Source organism: Neodiprion pinetum, chromosome 7, assembly GCF_021155775.2.
Source record: "Neodiprion pinetum isolate iyNeoPine1 chromosome 7, iyNeoPine1.2, whole genome shotgun sequence".
NCBI classification, from domain to species: Eukaryota; Metazoa; Arthropoda; class Insecta; order Hymenoptera; family Diprionidae; genus Neodiprion; species Neodiprion pinetum.
In genome coordinates, this window is record NC_060238.1 from 8,752,857 (window position 1) to 8,777,410 (window position 24,554).

At 39.3% G+C, this 24,554-nt stretch overlaps 1 protein-coding gene across 1 annotated transcript in view; it reads right to left on the reverse strand.

Moving 5' to 3' along the window:
• The window catches only part of kl-2 (dynein heavy chain 2, axonemal kl-2), a 1,019,064-nt gene that overhangs the window by 91,029 nt on the left and 903,481 nt on the right, over positions 1–24,554 (reverse strand). Inside the window, exons 53-55 of the mRNA XM_069137782.1 lie at positions 19,632–19,803; positions 19,288–19,500; positions 4,501–4,716 (exon numbers count right to left, since the gene is read on the reverse strand). Coding sequence (XP_068993883.1) covers positions 4,501–4,716; positions 19,288–19,500; positions 19,632–19,803 — 601 coding nt within the window. The remainder of the gene's footprint in view (positions 1–4,500; positions 4,717–19,287; positions 19,501–19,631; positions 19,804–24,554) is intronic.

Sequence of the window (24,554 nt, forward strand, 5' to 3'; positions counted from 1 at the left end):
CGCACAATTTTTTGTCTGCAGATAAAGTCATGTCTTCCGTCTTCAATTTACGTAACATGCTGTGCAGTACAGGTTTCAAGTTTTTTGAAAACTTCTTGCTATGCTTTTCTAATTGAAACGGGTTAAATTCGTAATCATAGTTATTATATTCCCGTGGCATATGAATTGCGACATACTTGAGAAATTATGGATCCAGAACTTTCAAATCATTAAGCAAGTGTTACTCAAACGATGTTTGAAGATTCTGAAGGAATGGGCTGAGAGGGGTAAGAAAATTTCTGTATGGACGGCGGAAGGCTCTTTGTTTAAAAATGTAACTGGGGATTATGGCGAAGAGGCATTGAAAGATGGCTCAGTTATATAACTACGTAGAAAAACGGTGGGAATAACAGATAGCCGGTTTCACAGAACACTCATACAGCAAAATCTATGCAATTCAAAATCTATTACAAGTTTTAGACTGATCAATGGCTACACAAAAACTCTCTACCTGGGTTCATTATGATGAAAATATGTGAAACCTCAATCTGAGAATACTGGGTATTTCGAAAAAAATTCGAAAATGTTTGATAACCTGTTACCTGAAGTCACTTCCTCGTGAGAGACGACTAACCGCGTTGCGCGGTCATGGCGAGAGCTGTATTTTTCTTGATCAGTCACTGTTTGAAAATGCTTTTTATTCGAGTTTCATCTTAAAACTCACATCTGTCTTAGGAAATTTAACTAGAAATATGCTTATATTTTATCAAAATTTTAAAAATGTGTTTTCTCCTTGAAAATTGAATTTGAAAGATATAATTGTACATAACAAATGGCCATTGTAGTTATAGCAAAATTGCAAAAATCACATATGAAATATGTTTCATGACCTTCAGAACGAGCATAAGACCAAGTATGTAGGATGGATAAAACCAAAGATGTGACCGTTTGAATGTCCGCGTATTTCCGTTTTTTACTCATTTTTCACAAAATTCTACCCTTTCCAACTTTAAAACTATTGAAGATAAAAAAATTCAAATAATAGTCAGATACATTCAGATCACGGTTATAAGCTGTCTAAAAAATTGTGTCGAATTTGAAGAACATAGTGTGCGGAAAGTGTTCGGTTTGACGTGAACTGACTCATATACACAGAGAAGGCTACGAAATGCCCCCGGTTGCTTTCTTTGACATTTATGGTACTGACAAGTCTCCACTCGGACTTAAACTAGACGAAGCAGTAATAACCAATAACTATTTGTTTTGGAAAATAATAAATTCAAGACATTGGCATGCGTATCTTGAACGTTAGTTGAACGAAAATTGCATATCAACAAGTAGCGGCGTGAAATAGGGCGTAAAAGCTCGATCTTATGTACGCGGAAACATCGATTCAAGTCTCGCTGTGCACGTCCGTTTTTCTTCCATTGCATTTGTTAATTTTATTCGACCCCACTTTATTTATGTTATAGTAAATGTGTCAGAATTATACGATTAAAACAGTATTAGAGTCGTTTTGTTTATGAAGAGCACGGGTTTTTTTTTTTGGTTATTTGTATGAAAAAAAATTACTTGTAGCTGAATTATTATTTATTTTATTTTTGTTAAATGCTCATGGCTCGAAACACACGTATAAAGTAGCGATAGGCGAAAAAGCAATACCGAACTTGCTCTCATCTTGGTCTTGCCTCGATTTTCAATTTGCTCTCAAGATTTTGTTTGGGTTTTCAACACGAGAGCACGACAAGAACGCGGTGTATGAATTCGAGTCTACACCAATATTACCATTAAGTTGCAACAAGAGTCTCGCCAACATTAGTTACATTCAAAGGAAAACTGTTATGAATAAAATACAATTAATTCTTTCAAAATCTCATGAATTCTTCGAGGTTACAATGACGTATGCATACCAACATGTGTGTATTGTACTTTTTGCGGATTTATACGTTATCGGGAGTGATATTTGTCCTGAAATACGTTAAATAGTAGAAAATATAAAGGAAATTTTGTTCTTACGTAAGAAATGGTCGGGTTAGACAATCGAAAGCACTTCAATTAGCCAGCTGAAGCCTTTCGCAGACTCGGGCAAGGTTCACTTGCCAGAGCTGAAATTTTTTCAGGCTTGGGTAGTAAAATTACCAAAGCTGTGATTTCGCAGACTCGGACGATAAAAGTCGCCAAAGCCGCACCTTATCGCTAAACACGTACTTGGGCAGCAAACTATGAGAGCCACTTCCCTCCTCAGAAATGGGAATCCGGATTCTGAATCCGATGTGCCTAAACTATTTTATTAATCGCGAATTTTCTGAGCTACAGACCAGGGTGATAACCGAGACTGTTCACCAGAGTTGGGATCTCCAAACAAGGTTCTCGGCCACGGGCTAATGTCAGTGTCGCAGGAAGTTGTGTGCTTAACCGAAGCTGTGATTTTCCTAGTCTGATCTTTTCTGATTAGCTTGAATAACTCAATAAGCCTTAAAAGAAAAAACAAATCTTGTTTTACAAAATTAAATTAAGAAAAATAGCAATCAAATACATAAAAAAAAAAATTATGTCAGATATCTGGTATTTTGGCCTCCCAAATAACAATTCAAAATCATACAAACCAAATAAAAAGTGTATAAAATGATGCAAAAAGAAACTTTAATTTGAAATGACATTCACTTTTCATCCCAAGTGTTTGTTGTGTTAAAGCTGAGTGATTGCAACTAAGTGAAATTTTTAACATTGACCGCATAGATTGGTTTAATTCACTTTAATTACTTAGAATTTTTTTGAAAAGTATTTGAATGACTCAACATGAAATTTCGGAGTCCGAAATTATTAATTTCTCTGTTTCGATCAATTTATACGGACTACTTCTAGATGATAGATGAACACAGTTGACAAGGACAGGTCCCGCGATCCCCCCCCCGACTCTGATTTCATTCATTTTGGGATATGTTACCTATTCTTCATCGAAATCTAAGCGACACGTATTTTTTTTTTATCGGCAGAGAAACAGTTGAAAGTGCTAAAATCAACACCCAAAATTGAGCATCGCAGTGCTAGTTTTGCAGTGTCGCTACTTCCAGTTGAGATATTTCAATGAAACTAATCGGTCGATAATTCTCATAGTTAATAATGAAAAATGAATTCTGTCCAATTACAACGTGGATAAATGGTGAAAGATTACGGAGGCTGCAAGTTACAAATTATTTGTAACTAAAATATTGTTGCTCGTATTTGAATGAAATTGATTGCATTTGAAAGATCAGAAAAAAGTAAGGGATACGTGGTTTTGCGTTTTTTTAAAATAATATCACATAGGGCGTGAACTACCCCTATACACACGCAACCAAGTTCACATTAAATTAGTAGTACTTTGCTTTCGCTCGTCTTATTTAATATTTCAAAGCTCTTTATTTTAAAATTGAGGGGTTTCTTATTTTAGATAATATTCGGTTGCATTAACGACAATAACCACCCGCACAAAGGCTTCTTGCTCCTAAATTAATTCGCACAAGAGGTCTTTTAGTAATTGATACCCATAATTCTTTTTTTTTTTTTATAAGGATCCGTCAATTGAGTCTTAAGATGAAAAATAGAATGCATAAACTGTAATTTTTTAGCCCCCAGAACCAAGTTGAGACGCGATACCGAGTTTTTCCGAGACCAAGACTAAAAATAATTAAGACACAACTTAACAGACCAAGGACAGGATGTGAAAATTAAGATTTTATCAAGACCGAGACGAGACTGCCAATTCTCGACTGGTCTCGTCGTATGTTCAGCTCTACAACAAAGTATTAAAAACTTAATAACAGCACATGTCCCTCAAATGATATTCAATCAACACAAATAAAAAAAAATCATAATTCTAATCAAAGCAATTTTTTTAAACCGATCTATTGAAAAAATCAAGCTCGCACGCGGTTTCTGTGGACATTATTCCTTGAACACTCTTTCTCGTCGTATTTTTTTCACACATTAATTATAATTCGGATAATGAAGGATTAATAAAACTAAATAGACGCACAGCGGGACTTGATTCGATGTTCTCGCCCCCACTGAAATGGGCCATTACCTGCAGCGCCATGCCACTGCTTGTTAACGTGTGAATATTTGTGATCTATAAACGTATGCCAATATTTGAAAATTGATTTCTTCAACTCTGTGTGCAAAATTCGATTTTTGATACCTGTCGACGATGTGTGAAATGCTCGATTCACACATTTTGATGCGCAGTGTGCGCAGTAATTACAACGCCCACTAAACGTAGAAGATGATTTACTTTGCAAACTGAATTTCGCACACTGAGTTGAGAAAACAGTATACAATACGCGTGCGGATACATCACCCTCGCGCTTCACGCACTTGTATCGTCATTTACTATTCTTGGTTGCGCATGGCTATGGCGTATAACTGTTTGACTAGTTAAAGCCTTAGTCAAGATGTAATAATACCATGAGTTGGAAAGAAATTGACTAGGGGCACTATGTAGTGCTCCTTTGATAGTTATAGCGATGTGCAAAACCATACATTTCTTGATTCCATATTCTTAATCCATTTGACTGCTTGACTTTGTGGGTCAATGACAAGAGGCCAACGTCCACCTTTCGTAATTATAATCCCGTTTTCAGTACTGAAGTCATCAGACGGCAGTCCTTGAATATTCCATTCTCGGATCGTTGTGGGATCAGTAAGAAAATCTTTCACATCTAACGTGGAAGAATGGGGAATTTCCATCTCTATGACCTATGAAATAACACATAGTGAATCAGATGCAGTGCAATAGTTGTGACGTAATAATGCAATTTGGTATTTGGTGGAAATTTCAAGAATATTGTAGATTTGTTTGTACTTATTTGTAGTTCTATCTAATTCTACAAAGAATGAATTTAAAACATTCCTTGGGCAAATTTTTGTATCCTAAAAGGCTGATATCTTTTTATAACGTACTACTAACAATCATGGATGATAGACGGTATTTTGCGTTAAAAACTTTTTTTATATGAAAGAAAAGAAAGGAAATTGATTGACAATTTCACTGGAGTTTCCATTCTCATTCAAATAACTCCACTGTCTTCATTTTACGTGTAGATTTTATGCACCGCCAATGATATCATTGAGTTGAGTTCAACCTGAAGTTTGCACGCTTACGTTAGATTTCATAAAGGCGAGCCTTTGCATTTGGACTTTTGAATTGCCGGATATCTACTCATGGTGTAAGTATATAAGATGTGGTCTAAATGGAGATGCGCAGTAGCAAACTCACGAGATGAGCCCCTACGTGATGTCACGATGATTGAGGTTGAATGTAAATGACGTCATATGGGGGCACATTCTTTATGGCCGAAGCGGCAGGGAACGCGCAAAAACTCACCTTATATAGGGTGGGGCATTTAAAATGTCACAGAGCAATAGTACTCAAACTATTGATGATACTCAAAAAAGTTTCGGATGAAAGTTACATTGTTCGAGAGGCCGTCATACTGGACCATCTTATTTCTTTTTCGGCGGAGGCGCTGAAGCTACGTCAAGCTCACCGCCGCTTTTTTAAATGGGAAAATTTGTCAGATATCAGTAGATATGCAAGGCCGGTTCTGGATAGAAACACCTTCTTTACCGACCAAGCCGACCAGTCCGCCTATATAGCCAATAGTTTGCCCCAGGCGAAAAATAATATTTTCCACGTACTTCGAATACATAACCAGGTGACGTAACCATGTGACGTTACCGGCTGATGTGCCCACAGCGGCCATTTTGAAAATAGCGGTCATTTCGACGTCGGCCATTTTGGTGGCAGCCATTTTGATTTTTTTGATGGCGGCCATTTTGATTTTTTCGATGGCGGCAATTTCGATTTTTTGATGGCGACCATTTCGACGGCGGCCATTTTTGATGGCGGAAATTTTGGTTTTGTGATGGCGGCAATTTTGATTTTTTGATGGCGGCCATTTTGACGGCGGCCATGATTTTTTTGATATATAGCCAACAGTTTGCCCCAGGCGAAAAATAATATTTTCCACGTACTTCGAATACATTCTTTTACGTTAATCGACCGGATGGTGACATCGCAATAAGATAGACAGGGAATGCCGATGACGATCCGTAAACTTTCACGCTAATAGTTTACCCCCAGAGCGAAAATTTCACATTCGAAAAAAATATTAATAGAATTTATTGTATCGGAATCGTCCGACGGTGAGCGGCATGCGGTCAAAGGATTTCGGTGCGACGTTGAATTTGAGACAAACAATTCTCGGAATCGTCCGACGAAAACAATACTCGGAATCGTTCGACGAGTTTCGACTTGACGGCGAGCGGCCTGCGGACAACGGATTGCGGTGCGACGTTGAATTCTGGAAGGTTCTGAAATAAATTCTTAACTAGCGGGACAGAGGTTCTGAATAAACGGTTGTTATTGACGATGCAAAATATTTTATTGAAAAAAACAACTCAAGATTACAGTTTTACATGAAATTCGTAATGCTAATGTATGAGTGTTCTTACTCAACGGTATCGCACCCATGTTTTAGACAATGAGAATGAATAACTGTTCGAGGAGATACCGATTGTCTTTTGTGTTTGAGTAAAAAATTTCGCAGTAACAATACGTTTTGGGCTGCACAGTTTGGACGTAATATAGCGTGATGCGTACAGTTTGAATTCGTGTCCGACATTTTATTCAACTTCTGCAACGACGGACAACTCAAATCCATCATTTCAACGACTTCAACTTTTTCACCCAGAAGTTTCTGCAGCCAACTTTTCTTCTCCAAACCTTTTACGTAAACTGTTGAAGCCTCACGCAGCGGCATACATTCGATGGTGAAGTCGAGCTTCTCGAAAGGTAAATCACCACCTTCCCAGGATAGTCCATGATAATTCCGTGACAGCCATTGTCGCTTTTGAACGGAGCGAGTAAACAATTCCAATCGTACGGAGGTTCGAAGAGAAAAATTGACGGGTTGGCCTCTTCGTCGAGTGACACAACTGCCAACTCTTTTGGTCTTCTGAATCCTTGTAGGTCGACTATGAACTCCTTCGTGAAAAAAATACTGAATCGATTGTCACAACGTTCAAGGTTTTTATACCAATTTTCTCACCCCGCCACTCAGCGGATTATATTCAATCATACGATCATGTAAAATCAAGCAGTAGGCAGATGTACCGGTAGGAAAGTTATTCTTCGCCTCAAATTCGATACGAATATCTACCGGTCCAGATTTCAGAGCCTCGTTTTGTTTCGAACAGTCGATGAAAATCAAAGGTTCGTACTGTAGAAATTCGCTCTTCGTCAACAGAGGCTCGGGTTCTTTGCCGTAATAGGTGGCTTGAACGTTTGCGTACATCTCGTACAGTAATGCAAAGCGATTGTGACTCATGTCCAAGTTCAGGTTACCGTACGGATAATACTCGGAATTCAAGAAGAGCTTGACGTCAGTAATGTTACAGTGATCAAGATGACTGGCATTTTTGCCGGCTTTGTTTTTTCGATTCGTTTGAAAACCGAGCATGACAAATCGCGGTTTTTCCAAATGGGTGGACGTTTTCACAGTCCAAACGTATTTCGTAGTTGCCGGTAGCAAAGGATATTCGTACAACTCCCAACTGCGGAAGCTCATGGAGACTGGTGTATCTTTCTCAATGAAATTCATCAGTGCGACTTTTCGTCCGAGAGCTTCACGTAGGGTACTAACCATTCCACCTGATCGATCACGATTCTAAAGTCTTCGTCTTGATTTTGAACGATGGCATTCAAATCACTTTTTGATCTTGTAAGAATCAGCTCGTGTTTCGCGTTAACGACGATCTTGCGATAGTCTTCAGCGAAGCCCAATATCATGCTCAAGGGAATAACTACGTCAGAGTTACTATCGGCATCAGTTAATTTTTTCGTTTCCTGAACATCGAGCCATCCAGCATTTTCCATAAGCCAACTTTGACCAGGGTTGAGCGAAGCGAAACCTTTCAGCAGGCTGGTCAGACCAACGTTTTTACATTTATCAATCTCTACGGCGTTGAGTTCGTACCGTACATCTTCGAACAAATGGCAGATGGCGTTATTGACCAAAGTTGTGATCGCTGCTGCGGTGCCGTCCGATTTGAGCAATTTTCCAGAGATATGCAGCGAACTCTTGCACGGTAATACGCATAAATCCTGATGCTGAACGGTGATTCGAATCTCATCGCTGTTGTTGAAAGTTGACGATGCGTATGGTTTGTGTGCGTGTATTTCTTGGTGTGCGATTGATTCGTCAAAGACGACAGGTGTTTGAATGCTCAAGATTTCCTCCTCCATGATACGTAGCATACAACGAAACAGCAGAATCGCAGTTTTATTTGTCGGAAATTCCTTTTCCAAAAGGTGTCAGCTTTAGACCCAGAGCTATCAGGAATTCCACGTTTTGACGTGTTAGCGGTTTGGGAATCGATCGATGACTGACTTGATCGGGACATGCTGATTTACTGATATAACTCTTTTTGGCTAATCTGTTATATACAATACCCATCTTTTATTGCGATTTGATGTGCAGTCTCACAGTTATAACTTCTCCGCGAAAATTAACCAGATCTCCGTCTTGATCGACTAACCGAAGCTGTACGTGATCTATGGTCTTGACGGTGATCGGAAGGTAAATGACGTGCGACGGTACTTCCACGATCTTATATCCCGGTCGAACGATGGGGAAAAATTCGTGAATAGTATGCACTTTATGTCCATTGACGTAGGCACCCGTTGTAATGCTGCATTCGACTTGCAACGCGTTGACCTTGAGAATAGTTGCAGGCATATCTGAATGGTGAGTTTGGTTAGCTGCCAATACGCGCGGTGTCAATCCGAGAAGCTGACCAATAGAATCCTCAGGTTCCAAATTTACGATATGGTTACATTTGATTTCGCTGCGTAACGTATTATTGTTAGGCTTTATGCTGATTTCAATGTCGGTATTTTTTAACGCGTCTTGAACATACTTTTCAATATCCTCAATTTCGTAGCTGCCAGTGGATATAGTGACCACCTTGTCAGCTACGTAAATTTTATTGCGACCGACATCGACGTTGGGAATGGAATTGAAGGTTAACAGTTCAACGAGACCGAGAACATCATTTTTGTTCAGAGCAAGTTCGATCGGAGGAAAATATTGCGCTTCGAGAATCGACGACGTTCCCGATATCGTTAATGTGAACGAATCATCGATGACTGCGAGTGCTCGACTGACGTTATTAAATTACGTGTCATGTTTATATAGATTATCGCTTAGAAATTTCAGACACAAGTGTCCGCAATCGAATGTACCGTAATCTTGATACCTTTCGTCGTTGTACTTAACGTTACATACACCGAGATATTTTACGAGGTCTAACGGCGGTTGAAGATGACCGAAACTGTCGAAGTAAACTACATCGCTGCCGCGTTTCTTATACGCAACCCAGTGTGTCCCAGGACCATCTTTACTGTCGAGATTAACTACAGCTGTTTCGTTTTTACGCGGCCCGGTTTTGGGCATTTCGTTGCGCATAAAGACACCTCGGAAGTATGGAATTTTCATGATTTTTGCATACTTCAGCAAATCCCAGTTGGTCAACACTCGGCGTGGTAGCTTGACATTCAGTTTTTTGAAAGATGAAGACTGAAACCCTTTTTGCAAGGTTTGAGATGGAGACCTTTACCTAAGGCGATCGCTTCCATCGTTTTGATATGCCGTTTGCTTTCCTCCAATTCTCGTTTAGCCGCGCTCGTATCGTTTACAGCCTTTGCTATACCCGCAGCACCTCCCGCTAACGCACCCGTAGCGCTGAGACTGGCAAAAATAGGTATGAGAAAAGGTAGAAATCCGCCAACTTTTGAGGGTACCGGTAGAACGCGCGGTGATCGAACTTTATGTTTACCACCTTCTTTTTTCACAGCTTCTCGAGCACCTTTGAGTGCAGACTTGATGCTCGTTTTCGCGTCATAGCTTGGAATCATAGACTGTTTTGCCGCTCGTATGATTTTGTTCAAGGAAACGTTCTTAGATTTTCGACACCCCATGCCTAACTTTGTTTTCACCTTCATCGTGTTAACTACAGCCCAAGCGGCTGCCTTCTCACCGAAATTTGCGTCCTTTGCGAGAACCCGTTTCCAGGCTTTTTCGGCTAATATTTTATCCGCAACGCTTCTAGCTTCAAGGTCCTTACGATTTTTCGAATACGCTATATCGTGTTCCTTACACGCTGCATCGAGAGGATTGATACCGGAATCGCCTCTTGCGAGTCTTTTCGACAACTTGGTGCCAGGACCGCAGTACTGGTAACCGGGAATATGCAACTCGATCGGAAGTTTGTTGATAATGCTATTTACCAAACCTTTCCCACTTGATCGCTTTTTTGACGATCGCTTACGATCACGTGTGTGCACAATCATGTCCGCTCCGCGACTGAGAAAAAGTTGTTATAAACGATGCATTTATGGAAAAATCCAGCCAGTCACGTTTGAGATGAGGTTCGAGACACAATCGGCCAAGCTGCCCGTGATGAATTTTGACAAATTTACGCAGCAGAGTACAAAACGGAAAAAACGTCATGGCGAATTGTTGCCGAGTAGTGTACGTGCAGTATTCTGCGGACTATCCAACTGTGGCAAAACCAACGCATTATTTGCGCTTATAACGCATCCGAACGGTTTGAGGTTCGAAAACCTGTACGTTTACTCAAAATCTCTCAATCAGCCGAAATACAAGTTTCTGAGTCAAGTGCTCGAAAATGTCGACGGTGTTGAGTATTACCCCTTTAACGAGCATGAGCACGTCATTGCACAGAACAAGACGCAACCTAACTCGATCATGATATTCCATGACGTAGCGTGCGAGAAGCAGGATAACATACACGCGTACTTTTGTATGGGTAGACATCACGACGTAGACTGTTTCTATCTCTGTCAGACGTACGCTTGAATCCCTAAGCATCTCGTGCGCGACAACACCAACTTGCTGGTCCTATTCAAACAAGACGAGATGAATCTGAGATATGTGTACAACGATCAAGTAAACACCGATATGTCGTACGTAGAGTTTAAAGACTTGTGTGCGGCGTGCTGTAACGGTGACAAATATGGCTTCGTAGTGATCGACAAGGATACAGAGCTCGGTAATGGTCGGTATAGGAGAGGTTTTGACAATTTCATAAACATGACAAAAGAATAAAATACACGATCTTCGAAGACGACGGAACAGTAGCTTTCCAGAACTAGTTGTGTCAACATGCAGGAAATTCGTAAGGAAAAAGAAGTCTTGCATCGTATCGCTGGAGCGAGTAATGCGATTCGTCGTAAGCACAGAATCCTCAAGACGGGAAAAGAGTCGCTGCAGGAAACAATGAAGGATGTCTTCAAACCTGTGGTAACCCCGCTGCAGGAATTAGTCAATGTTTCTCGAGGCACGAAACTTGTCAAGGAAGAGGTAAAGGAAGAATTCAAAACTGAAACGAAGGATGAGCCGAAGAACGAAATGGAAGATTCTTTTGCAACTGCAGAGGAAGAGGATCAAACCGTCACGGAATCGTCGGTGAGATCAGAGGATGGATATCTTGAGATGCTCAACGATAAACAAAGATAGCACGAGTTGGATACCGTGTACGGGGTACGGAGTCTTTCTACTGCCGGGCTGATGGTTGGTGACTCACCGATAAGCTTCGAGTGCGATTCCGTTCGCATAGGCGGCACGCTCTATTCGAAAACTCAAGGACTGCTGGAGCTGCTGTTTAAAAAGATGCCCAACAGCGCTCACGTTACCCGCAACGACAGGGAGAATTACAGAAATATCCTTCTCGCAACAAATGCTCACAGAAAGTACTATAGCGCCACCGAGCCTATCCGAAACGCTCAGAGCGCCAAATTCAAACATTTAATTGCTGAGCTGCTGAATATTTCTACGTCAGGCAAAGACGTATCACCGTTGTCACAGATGTCGAAGCGTACGGGCAGAGGTGTTCTGCTACCTCAGGCTTGGGTTACTCGACAAGGTGGTAAAACAGATTATATTTTCTGGGACGACGCTAACGAGCTGGTGGAACGTCTTCGTTTACTCCTGGCATCTCAAGCAGCTGGGAATACAAGTCACAACAATGAAATTATATCGATTCTGGAAGAATTGCGGGAAGCCGGAATCATTTATTAGCCAATTCTCGTCGACTCTGCAATCATTTACGAGATGAGCGTCGACGTGTTTGGACGTCAGCTGAATGAAAACACAGCTGCGAGCACTCGCGGTCCTCCGGGTGTCGGGTATCAAATAACAGCGGATGGGCATTACGATATACGGAACAAGAGACTAAGCAACGTCGCAGAACCCACAGCACCGAACAATGCTGTAACTTTAAAAATCTTGAGACGAAAATTCAGCGTGCTGCAAAAACAAATCGACAACCTCGATCAAATGATCAAAGCGTTGGAGATCACCACGGAGAAAGCCTTGGATACCTTCTACGCAGACTTTAAAACAGACAGAGACTTGTCGACTCGAAACGCGGAAATCATTCCCAAATTGGACACCAGACTAATAGCGTTGCAATATGAACGAGAAAAGGCAAGCACTGGTGACAGAACTGCATAAACCTGCACGCCGGAATTACCCACGTCGACGTGTAGACGTGCGCGGCATCGACGAGACCTGGTAGGCGGATCTTGTTGATATGACGTCGTACGCTGGACAAAACAAAGGTTACAAGTACATGCTCACAGTCATTGATATCTTTTCAAAGTATGCGTGGACTATGCCGATAAAGAGCAAGTCTGGAGATGATGTTACGAAGGCAATGGAATCTGTGCTTGTCGAAGGACGGGTGCCGAAAAATTTACACGTCGACAGAGGAACGGAATTTTACAACTCGAAATTCGAATCGCTTATGACACGCTACGGAATCAAACTTTACTCCACGTACAGTAATTTGAAGGCTTCGATCTGTGAACGTTTCAATCGCACGCTGAAAGGTAAAATGTGGACACGGTTCAGCATGCAAGGAAGCTACAAGTGGCTCGATATCTTATCTGATTTGGTTTGGGCTTACAACAACACCAAACACCGAACCATAAGAATGAAACCGTCGGATGTCACCGTTGCAAACGAGAGGCTGTTTTTACGTCAGGCGTACGGAGGGCTTCGGCTTCGAGCGATACCTACCATATCGGTAAAATTCAAATCTGGCGACAAAGTTCGAATCAGCAAATTCAAAAATGTCTTCGAGAAAGGTTACACTCCCAATTGGACGACTGAAATATTCACGATAAGTCGAGTGGAAAATACTCATCCTGTGACGTACAAGCTCAAAGACTACCGAGATCAACCCATCGCTCGTGGTTTCTACGAACAAGAGCTCCTCAAGGTTAAGCATCCGGATATCTATCTGGTGGAGAAGGTGCTCAAGAAGCGTGGAAGAAAAATATACGTTGAACGGTTAGGTTTTGACTATACACACAACAGTTGGATAAACGAATCGGACATGTAACTTTTGAATAAATGAATTTTTTTGTAAAAACATGTGTGTCTCTTTATTTTATACCCGATACATGACAAGTATGCATCTTTGTTTTTTAGACAATCAACAGACATATGCACCGTTGTACAAATTTTTTTTACACTTCGGAGCTTTCTTATTAACCATCCTACATAATAATATTTTGTACATTATGGTACAGTTGTAAAAATTAAGCTCTACATAATAATACATGATGGTACAGTTATAAATTAAGTCCTACACAGATTACGGTAATTTATAAAGCCACGGTGCAGGCTTGTAACCCCACGGAAGCGTATCGGCCGTGTTTTGAAACACGATCCGCTTGTCGTCATTCTAGCTCAGTGCTACTTTCTGCTGTTCTACGGTGTATACCTCGTGCTTTCGACTCATGATCAAATGCTGATTTGAGGATAGATTTTCACGTTTCAACGCACAGTCCAAATAATCGTTGAAGGTTATTTTTCTTGACGCTGATCCTCTAACACCTTTGGCACGTTTGTTGTCTTTTTCATCTCCCAAGACTCGGAATGCGTACAATTTAGCTCGTAACCCTACAAATTCCGACATGATTTTCCCGTTATTCTCGTCTTTCATCAAGCCGAGAACTTTTTTGTTTGCTCAAGGTATTCCGTAAACGTTGTCAAGAGGATAATCCGACGTGTCGAATTTGTGCAAGTCCTCCTTCATGTGTTCGTATATCGGTTGCCAAATTTCTGCTTAATGTAATTGTAATGAAAATCATAGATGTATGTTTTAGATAGATCCAGGATGGAGAAACCTGCATACAATGGTTTATTCAATTTGACTTTCGTCTTATTCATTTCGACGATAACCATCTCTTTGTCGAAAACGGTGCAGCTGTGAAAATTAGGCTTGGCTATGGTAGCTCTCGCACCGTACCGTCTATCCCATTCGGTGATCAATCGAACATCTATGTACTTTCGCACGTTTTCCATAGTTTTGCCAAAAACTGCGTTGTTCATTAGCTTGTAAAAATCTTTCTCAAATTCGTTGTCAGATTTTTTTCGCAAATCGGTATTCAAATCTATATATTTTTTGAGCCACGGGGTTTGCCTGAATTTGAAAACTCTGTGAATTTGAAGTAATTTTAAGCCTAATTGTAAGCATTGTTTCAAAACGCTGTAGTGAACAACGTAGTTTTTCTTGGAAAATAGCGTGGGCGTCAATTTTGGCTGTTTATTGGTCGAAATCGGAGGTACATAGTGCTCCGGACACAATGGTAAATCCTTATGAGTTTCATGCAGTTCCGCAGGATATTCCAAATCTACCTCCAGCACGTAACCAAACTCCGCATCGTCCGAGATGGTAAGAACGTCGCATTGTCTGAAGCCTGATACCCATACCAAGGAACTGTATGGCAGAGCAAAGCTCATAGCTGCACCGTACAAATTATTAACGTCAAAGTACATGAGATAAGATTCTTCGATCTCAGGATCGAATTCCTCTCCCATGTACCTGTTGTTGGCCTTTGCATATCTGTTCGAACACTGTGATACACCACCACGAATACCTTTTTCGATAAACATAACCATGTCTATGTCGGTGAGAAGCTCGAGTTCGATGCCTGTACATTTTAACATTGCATCAAACGACAGACCGGGCGCTGTGTAGTAATGTAACGGGTCCAGTTTGTACGTCGTCCAACAATTCTGTCGAAAATTTTGAAAAACGTCAGCCAGTAAAAACACGTCCGTCTGTAAATACAAGTCCGAATGCTCTCCCAAAGTGTGGACGTTAAAAGTTTGCCATACGTCGCACGCGTGTGCGTAATCGTCGTCTGATATATTCCGGTCGTTCAATTTTGAATAAAACTGTTCTTTGGCTGGTAAATGTTTCTCCTCGAGCTTCTCCCAACTGTCTATGTATTCGTACGAGAAGACACCTTTCCTAGTCAATAACCGAAATTTGTTCAAGCTACTGCAGAATTTACGTGTTATTGTTTTTCGGCAGTCGTCCAGATACGATGATAATTTATCGAGGCTGCTAGGCATGAAACGGTACGAATCTATGAAACGGAACGTTACATCCGTTCCCTTAACGAATTTAGTGAAGGAAATGAACTTTTCTTTGGTGACAGGTAATAGTTTAACAGTACCTTCGAATGACGTACCCAGGGCTTTGATCAGAAAATGCGAATCGTAACCCGAAAGATTGTGGAATATCACTGGGATGGTGTGCGAATTTTGGTAATTTAGATTACAGTTGCGGTGAGCAGCACCACGGTACTTTCCCGTGAAATGACAGTGATCCCGATGTTTCACGTCTGTGGGCGTAAACGGTTTTTCACAAATATGACAGACTGTCGATAAATCAAATTCGTTGATCTGATTGAAATTTAGTGGTTCCATCGGTACAACAGTCTTGTAATATCCCTCTAACGAAAGTGCCAATTCCTTTAACTCGTTCACAAACCATTGGATGCAAGTTTCTCCGCGATTAATTTTGAATTTTGAAAGCGAATCGTCAAACGCACAATGCAGATAGTAAGCTATACTATACGGAAGATGCTTCTGACAAATTGTTCTATTTTCCCCAAAACTTTCATGTTTGGGCTGCAGTTAACATTCTAGCCTTGCGTAAACGCAGAACGGAACGGTTTCTTTGTGCTTGTAATTTTTAAATTTGAGAATCTTGTCCTCTTCTGTTGGTAAGATAACTTTGGTTTTATTCAAATTCATGCAATCAACTCGGTGCTTGATCAAACATCTTTCGAAATTAAAATGAGACAGACACCTATCGCACAACCACGTCTGATGCGAGCGTTTGGAAATTTGGGAACTTGTCAACCGCGATAAATTCCGAATCCATGCAAAATGATGTGTTACATTCTTTTCAATATTTTCCATACTATCATCGTCATCGTCGTCGTTTTCAGACTCTATTACTAAAAGATGGATTGTAGGCTTATCAGACTTGTTTCGACTCAAATAAATGGGTACAATTTCACTACGCTTTTGTTTTTCCGCACTATCTATACCGTAAACGTTAATTGAGAGTTTTTTAAGTTTCTCAAATTTTGGAATCTGGTCTAAAGACATTGGAAAATGCAAACCTCCGTATTGTAGCACTGAGCTGAAATGTGGATACGAAGTGATTTCGCTGGGATTGTTGTTGGCTGGAAAGAGGGCTGCGGTGACCGACCAGAGAAAGCAATACGCGTCTCCGTTGCGGATGTTGACGACAGCCTTCTTATCTTGAATATCTTTGGGTAGTGGTGTGTATGTGAACACACCGCCTCGCAGTGGCACGTACTTGTTGATATTTACAATCAAATTGATTATTTCGGTCAGCGACCAACCAGAGTCTCTCTCTTGAAAATCTTCCACCTTGGCCAACACTTTTTGCTTTACGTTCTCTTCGAACCACCCGTGTATGTCAGCTGGCTGGAGGATGATTTGGTTTCTGGTGTTAAAATATTTCATTTCCTCAACATGTTCAGCGTTTTTCGTTATATTGAATTTACAACACAAGACACAGTTTGCTTTTAAACTTCCCACTTTTCGTAATATTTTCTTCAGTCTTGCAACGACGAGGTGTTTCGCATCTTCCAAAAACCTGTTCAAATCTTTATGCCGCAGATTGATAATGGCTCCCGTTCGAATTCGACTCTCGAAAGCTGTCTCCAAATCTTCCCACCGTACTCGATCGCTTCTTCGTCGGCTTCGTAATCCGTCACCCACTTTTTGAAATTGTTGAAATTTGACTGTCAACGATTTCAGAATTCCAATTGTAGTCAAAATTCTTGTCTTCTCCCCGATCGTTGAGGCATTGTTGCGTAAGATTTTATTCAAAAGCCTGGTATTTTGGGTTCCGAATCGAATCCATTTTGCAATTTCTGCCGGTGAGGATTTTTCAGATAAAATCTTGAACGCCGTTTCCATAATTTGTAATAATTTCAAACACTTTTCGGAATCCATGTTTCTTCTTCTTTCGATCACACACACTTGACAAAGATAGAGTTGCGAAGCTTCCTCTAGAATGATCGCTCTACGCTGACCCGGTCTCTTTTATGGGTACTAATTTTAAGTAAAGCTGGGGATGTTGATGGCGATTCGTAAAACTTTCACGCTAATAGTTTGCTCTAGGCGAAAAATAATATTTTCCACGTACTTCGAATACACTCTTTTGTGTTAATTGATCGGATGGCGATGTCGCAATTAGATAGATCGGGGAATGTTGATGACAATCCGTAAACTTTCACGCCAATAGTTTGCTTTCACTATCACTCTCCCAAATTCTTATGCGTGGAAAATATTATTTTTCGCCTGGGGCAAACTATTGGCTATATATCAAAAAAATCATGGCCGCCGTCAAAATGGCCGCCATCACAAAATCAAAATTGCCGCCATCAAAAAAATCATGGCCGCCGTCAAAATGGCCGCCATCACAAAATCAAAATTGCCGCCATCAAAAAAAAATCATGGCCGCCGTCAAAATGGCCGCCATCACAAAATCAAAATTGCCGCCATCAAAAAAATCATGGCCGCCGTCAAAATGGCCGCCATCACAAAATCAAAATTGCCGCTATCAAAAAAAAATCATGGCCGCCGTCAAAATGGCCGCCATCAAAAAATCAAAATTGCCGCCATCAAAAAAAATCAAAATGGTCGCCATCAAACTTCCAGAATTCAACGTCGCACCGAAATCCTTTGACCGCATGCCGCTCACCGTCGGACGATTCCGATACAATAAATTCTATTAATATTTTTTTCGAATGTGAAATTTTCGCTCTGGGGGTAAACTATTAGCGTGAAAGTTTATGGATCGTCATCGGCATTCCCTGTCTATCTAATTGCGATGTCACCATCCGGTCGATTAACGTAAAAGAATGTATTCGAAGTACGTGGAAAATATTATTTTTCGCCTAGGGCAAACTATTGGCTATATATCAAAAAAATCATGGCCGCCGTCAAAATGGCCGCCATCACAAAATCAAAATTGCCGCCATCAAAAAAAAATCATGGCCGCCGTCAAAATGGCCGCCATCAAAAAATCAAAATTGCCGCCATCACAAAATCAAAATTTCCGCCATCAAAAATGGCCGCCGTCGAAATGGTCGCCATCAAAAAATCGAAATTGCCACCATCGAAAAAATCAAAATGGCCGCCATCAAAAAATCAAAATGGCTGCCACCAAAATGGCCGACGTCGAAATGACCGCTATTTTCAAAATGGCCGCCGTGGGCACATCAGCCGGTAACGTCACATGGTTACGTCACCTGGTTATGTATTCGAAGTACGTGGAAAATATTATTTTTCGCCTGGGGCAAACTATTGGCTATATAGGCGGACTGGTCGGCTTGGTCGGTAAAGAAGGTGTTTCTATCCAGAACCGGCCTTGCATATCTACTGATATCGCTCACTTTCGGCATTTATCACACAATATACCATTCTTGCTTTGGAACCCTGATACCCTATTTATTCCTCGGCTAGCTTCTATTACTACAAGCTCTGGCTGCTTGCTTCATTCTCATAGTGATCCGTACGCTCAACAGTAGCATTAGATTGTTCTTTAGAATGCTGTTTGAAAATTTGTGGCGATAGTGTATCATGCAAGCGCCAAGAGATAGCATCAAAATGCCACTTTACGAAAAGTACGGTAATTTTGCTACTGAAAATGAGTTTCATAACCCGCGCGTAATAACTAACACTACAGGCTTTCATGTACTTCTTTCAACAGCTCGTAACTCGTGATTAGAGCTGCACATTTTTTGAATGCGCTAATTGTTTTTGGTCAAAATGATCAATATATTAACTCTGTAAAACTTTAATGTCATAACTTAGGAAACAGTATTCCAAAACTTACCTCTTTCATCCAGATGTTAACCAGATCTTCCCGATAATTAGAAACAAATGGCCCTAAGTATGATATGAACGCCGTTGATATGAGGCAATCGCCAGGAAGCCGGTCAAATAATTTTTCCAGAATGAGTACTGTTTCCTGCCATCGAACACGTTCTCCAGAAAGACCATCCACCAGCATAGCAGCCCGTTCCAGTTTCAGTTTCAGCAGCTCAGCCTATAAATTACAAGTTGGTATTCGCAAAATATGGTGTTGCAACTTATATTTCTATAAAGAATGTCAAAACTACTAATCAATTATTTCCAAAGACAATCCTTGTCCTGGCGAAATAGTGTAAAAAGCAGTACCTGAGTGATTAGATCTTCTTTCTCCTGCATTTTTTGATCATAAGTTTGTTGTAATATGTCCAATTCTTCACGTAATTTTTGCAACTGAGTCTTTGCCTCAGCTAACGCTGATTCCTTCTGTCGCAAAGACTCTAACGCAGATTCCAGTTTATCTCTTTTAGGCGCTACAATTCTGTTAAGTAGTTCGATGTTAATACAAAGTCGATGAGCGCAGAAATCGAAATGGCCACGTAAGATAAGTGTATATTGAATACTTATTCCCTTAAATTTTTGGTTGATATATGCATACCTAATATGAAATACAAGTAATACACGAGGGTGACTTCGCCGATTTTCAAACAAACTTGTACATGGGGATCAGCTATCAAAATCGCCATTTGATCAGCTAATAGTACAAGATCAAATGGACCACTCGAATCAGCGGGTTGACACGAACTACCCCTTTCACATTCTTATTCGAATACCCGAATCATGATCATACTATAACAGCATAAATAAATTTTATTACATAATAAATGAAATTGAGTCGTAAGAATGGTAGCACAGAGCATAATAATTACAAACGAAAATACTGGTGAATTTTAGTTAACCTCAAAAATCGTTTCAATTTCTCATGCTAGCGAATGCTGTCGGACATTGTGCAGATTAAAATATCTATCAAAAAGAATTGTGAAACGTGATTATAATACGTGAAAATAAAAAAATAAAAATCATCTACCATTAGATGCTGGGTGCATAATTGCGACCATAAGAAAACAACCCGTGGTTATGATTTTTTCAGTATTTCCAACCACTCCTCAAAGCTTTGTATTGCATTCGTAAATTAAGATAAAAATTTTGTAAAATAACGTAAATTTTATGGTATAAATAACAGAGGTCTGAGGATACTTTTTTATTTTTATTAAATGACGAATCATTTTAAGAAATTTTAAAATATCATAAGAATTATTTTTAAATGATTTTTGAAAAGTTTCAATTGCTTTATATTAATACTGAATGGATTTATTGAAAAATTTTCTTATTTGTCAGAGATCTGCTACTTTCAATTTCACAGAAATCAATTATTACGATTCTGACAGTTGATTTAATTTTAGGTGTAAGGAGTAGCTAAGAGTTGTAAGTGTTTTTGTTCCTGGATCTATCAATAAGTCAACTTGCAGCTGTGCGATTTATTTCTGGTTGTCGCTATAATAAAGTAATTTTGAATTACCAAAATCAGGAAGAAAATTATGTAAAAATGTCATTTCCTCGATTTTCAGTGAATATACAGTACCTTTGTCTGAATCGAAAGTGAAGGAATTTTCAGCGAGTGCACCATTCCAACAAGAAGCAATGAAATTGAAGTCATATAATTCTAATTCTGAACGATACTGAGAACAATAAACATTGAACTAATAGCTCATTTTTATAGATGAAAAACATAACACTAAGTAAATTTTTTGAAGCTTTTAATCTGTAAATATCATGTACTCCGGCGTATTTTTAGTGACTTCAGTATTGGTTTTTTTTTTTTTTTTTTCTATAATGAAATTAATACACGATATTCATTTTTATTTTCCCTAGAAGTGCGACTACCTATAAAAGATATTGATGAGGCAGCTCGACATTCATTCCATAATATGTTTATTCAACTTGAAAATAAATAATCAATTTAAGAACCAAACTCACGGTCTGACAAAGTAAAGAAAACAAATACGTGGTGATGTTACTTATATATAGAATCACCGATTGCCTCAAAAGAAATAGCAACTCTAGTAGTATGGATACGAGAGTTCTATCTCGAAGATGGCTGGTCTCCCCTCTTGCTTCCCCCTGAATCCGCGGCGCTGACCCATTGACCCCATCGGCCCGCGGCGCACCCCCCTCGCTAGCCCTCGCCCTTTGATCATTTTCGAGGTTTGCCGCAAGATGCCTATTTTCATGGGATTTGACACACACACACACAAAATAATTCCTGTCGAGACTTGATCGAAACAAACCTCGAAAATGATCAAAGGGGCGTGGGAGCGAGGGGGGTGCGCCGCGGGCCGAGGGGGTCAATGGGGCAGCGCTGCGGGCCGCGGGGGAGTGAGAGGGGAGCTAGCGAGAGCTAGGGGCCAGCTAGGAGGGAGCGCCGCTATCTTTGAGTTTGAACTCTCGTATCTATACTATCAACTCTGTCACCTTACAGTAGCGGGATTCCGTCATTCTGTAGCGACGATTATCGCTATCGTTAACGCCTCCTATTGACAATTGTCGCTAGTGGTGATTCTGTAAGACGCAGTTAACGATATTTGTCGCTAGTTCGAATCGTTAGGTTACGATAATTATCGGTCGGCTAGCGATGGATATGGAAGTCTCGCTAAGGCGTAACGATAATCAGTGAAACAGTGGACGATAGTATTGGTGCAACAACGTGTCAATGTGTTGCGCGTGAATTTTTCTTTAGCCTTCAAAATAGTATTCAGATTTAAAAAGGATTGAAAACTTTATCATGCAAGTGAATATGAAGATCCACTTTAACAAGCAATTATTTTTTTCAGCACAATAATATAGTCGTTTTAACGTTCTCCATGAAACAGTGTTCATTATCCAAGTAATTATATAACATTCACAAACATACTTTTAAGGTTACGTTGACTCAATTCTTAACATCTTCTCAAATATACAAGTTCATTTATGAGATATCGTAAGGGTTGATTTAATAATAGTATTCAATCAAATCTCTCGGTAGCTTTTTAATATAAAAAGTAACAAGTTTATTTTTTATTCGCCGTAGAATAGATTAAATAATAATATGTAATCAACTCTTTCGATGCTGAGAAATAGACTTATGAAGAGGGCTCAGTCAAAGTAACCTAAAAAAATATTTCTGAATCTTATACAATCACTTGGATAGAGTGATTCTAGTCATTAAAGATGACAAACAAAGGACATAAGGACTTTTCTTTAAATTAGTTTAGTTAGTTATAACATTTATATAGTTATATAGTACTCAAAGTAGCTAAAACCATTGGAACAGTTTGGGCTCAGTATACTTGCACTGTTCCATTTTTTTCCATTTTTGATTAATCGGAGAAAAGTTTTTTTATACAACGCGAGGAAAGATCACGGCAAAGATATAGATTTTGTTTGCGTTCACAAATAATCTATCCGAAGTTACTAGATTTTTTGTGATAATATCTGCGACGTTGTCAAATTTGCTGAAAGTCTATCGACATTTATCGATACGCCTGTGACTGGTTTTGCATCGATGAATATCGTTACGTCTAAGTTACAGAATCACCTTACGTCGCTAGCATCGTCGATGCAAGCGACAACTGTCGCTAGCTAGCGACAGCGATAATTGTCGGTAGAGAGTTACAGAATCCCGCTACAGGCCGACGCTACTTGTGGTGAGTAATTGTGGTGAGTAACAGCTATATATTGTTATTCAATTTTTAAATATTATTGTAAAATTATTTATTATATAAATGGCATTATGAATATTAATTATAGTTTGATATTTTTCGATGCATAGGAGGAGGACGATATATTCCCTTCAGAGTTATCATCGCTAAATAAAACGGACCGTATTAATGAATCTACATCATAGCCAATGCCTTACAATGCGAAATCTGTTAAGCTAAAAACTAGTGAACAATCCATTCTATCACTCAAGGCATCTTACTTGTCAATGGTTTCGAAACAGAGAATCGAAGCTGGAAACAATTCATTGATTACGATACTGACAACGGCAAAAAAATTATTCAAGTTCGACTTTTAGGTGAAGCTTTTTTTTTTATTTTCTAAATTTATTTTGATTCCACTGAAATATTCTTCTTTAAATAATTAAAAAGCATCGTTGAATGATTTTTTTTTTTCATTCTTACTACATCAAATTTTCGGAAATACATTATTCAACGTTTACACCTTCTTAGAATTGATCAAAACTCACGGTGGTAAACCATTACGATTTGAAGGCAAAAGTGATTCTTTCTTCGAATCAGCTGACGAAAAAGGGATCCTGGTAAGAAAAAATCCAATGCTAAAATGTTCCAAAAAGAAATGATGACAGTATGCAGCTAAATAGAAGGTGTAATTCATTTATTGAGATGCTGCTGAACTGAATTTACAAGCTGCACTGGCCTGCGGCAAAGAAATATTTTTGCAACTCGAGAAAACTTTGGATTTATATCATTCAAAAATCAAAAGCTAGTTATTAGCGCAAGAATTGCAAAATTTAAATAAGCTTTGTAATACCAAAGTGAAAAGAAATACAAGAATAAAGTCTCATAAGTCTATGAGATTTTATAAATGTACTTGTCGATTTCAATTTTTCTTTTTTTTTAAATAGTTTAAATATAAAGATTTTGCATTTTTGATCTCAAATTTGCTTATACTTATTTGAATAGAATACATAATAATTAAGAACATTTTTCTGACGACGTAATTTCTGATTTCATAACAGCAGAAACAAAAGGCTTCTATCCAAGTAATGTAAAAAAGTGTTTTCTAAAAAAATTGCTCACGAAGTAACTCTGTAGCAGCTGCGTAGTATTTTTATTTGAAAGAAATATGGACTGATGTATTCACAAAAGTGGGTTTTCGAATCAAATTCTAGAATTTATAAATCATTCGATTAATGTTTTTAATTTCCAGATAAGCGCGAAATTATACAAGCTTGATATCGTTGAAAAAAGCATATCAGTAATTAAAATATTCTTCGATGTCAAATGGATTATATGCAGGAGAATTGATCATGCTGAAAATCTACGAGACTACATGGTAAATAATTTAGTAAGTTTCCTTTTTTATATAGGTAAAATGTCGGCAGAGGAATGACGGGTTAAAACAAGTAGAATTCCGGTCCGCAAGTGTATCAAAAATTACTCAACCAAAAGAGGTAGCTAAACGAGTCAAAACAATTTGACACTCTTCTATATTAATCACATAACATATTAT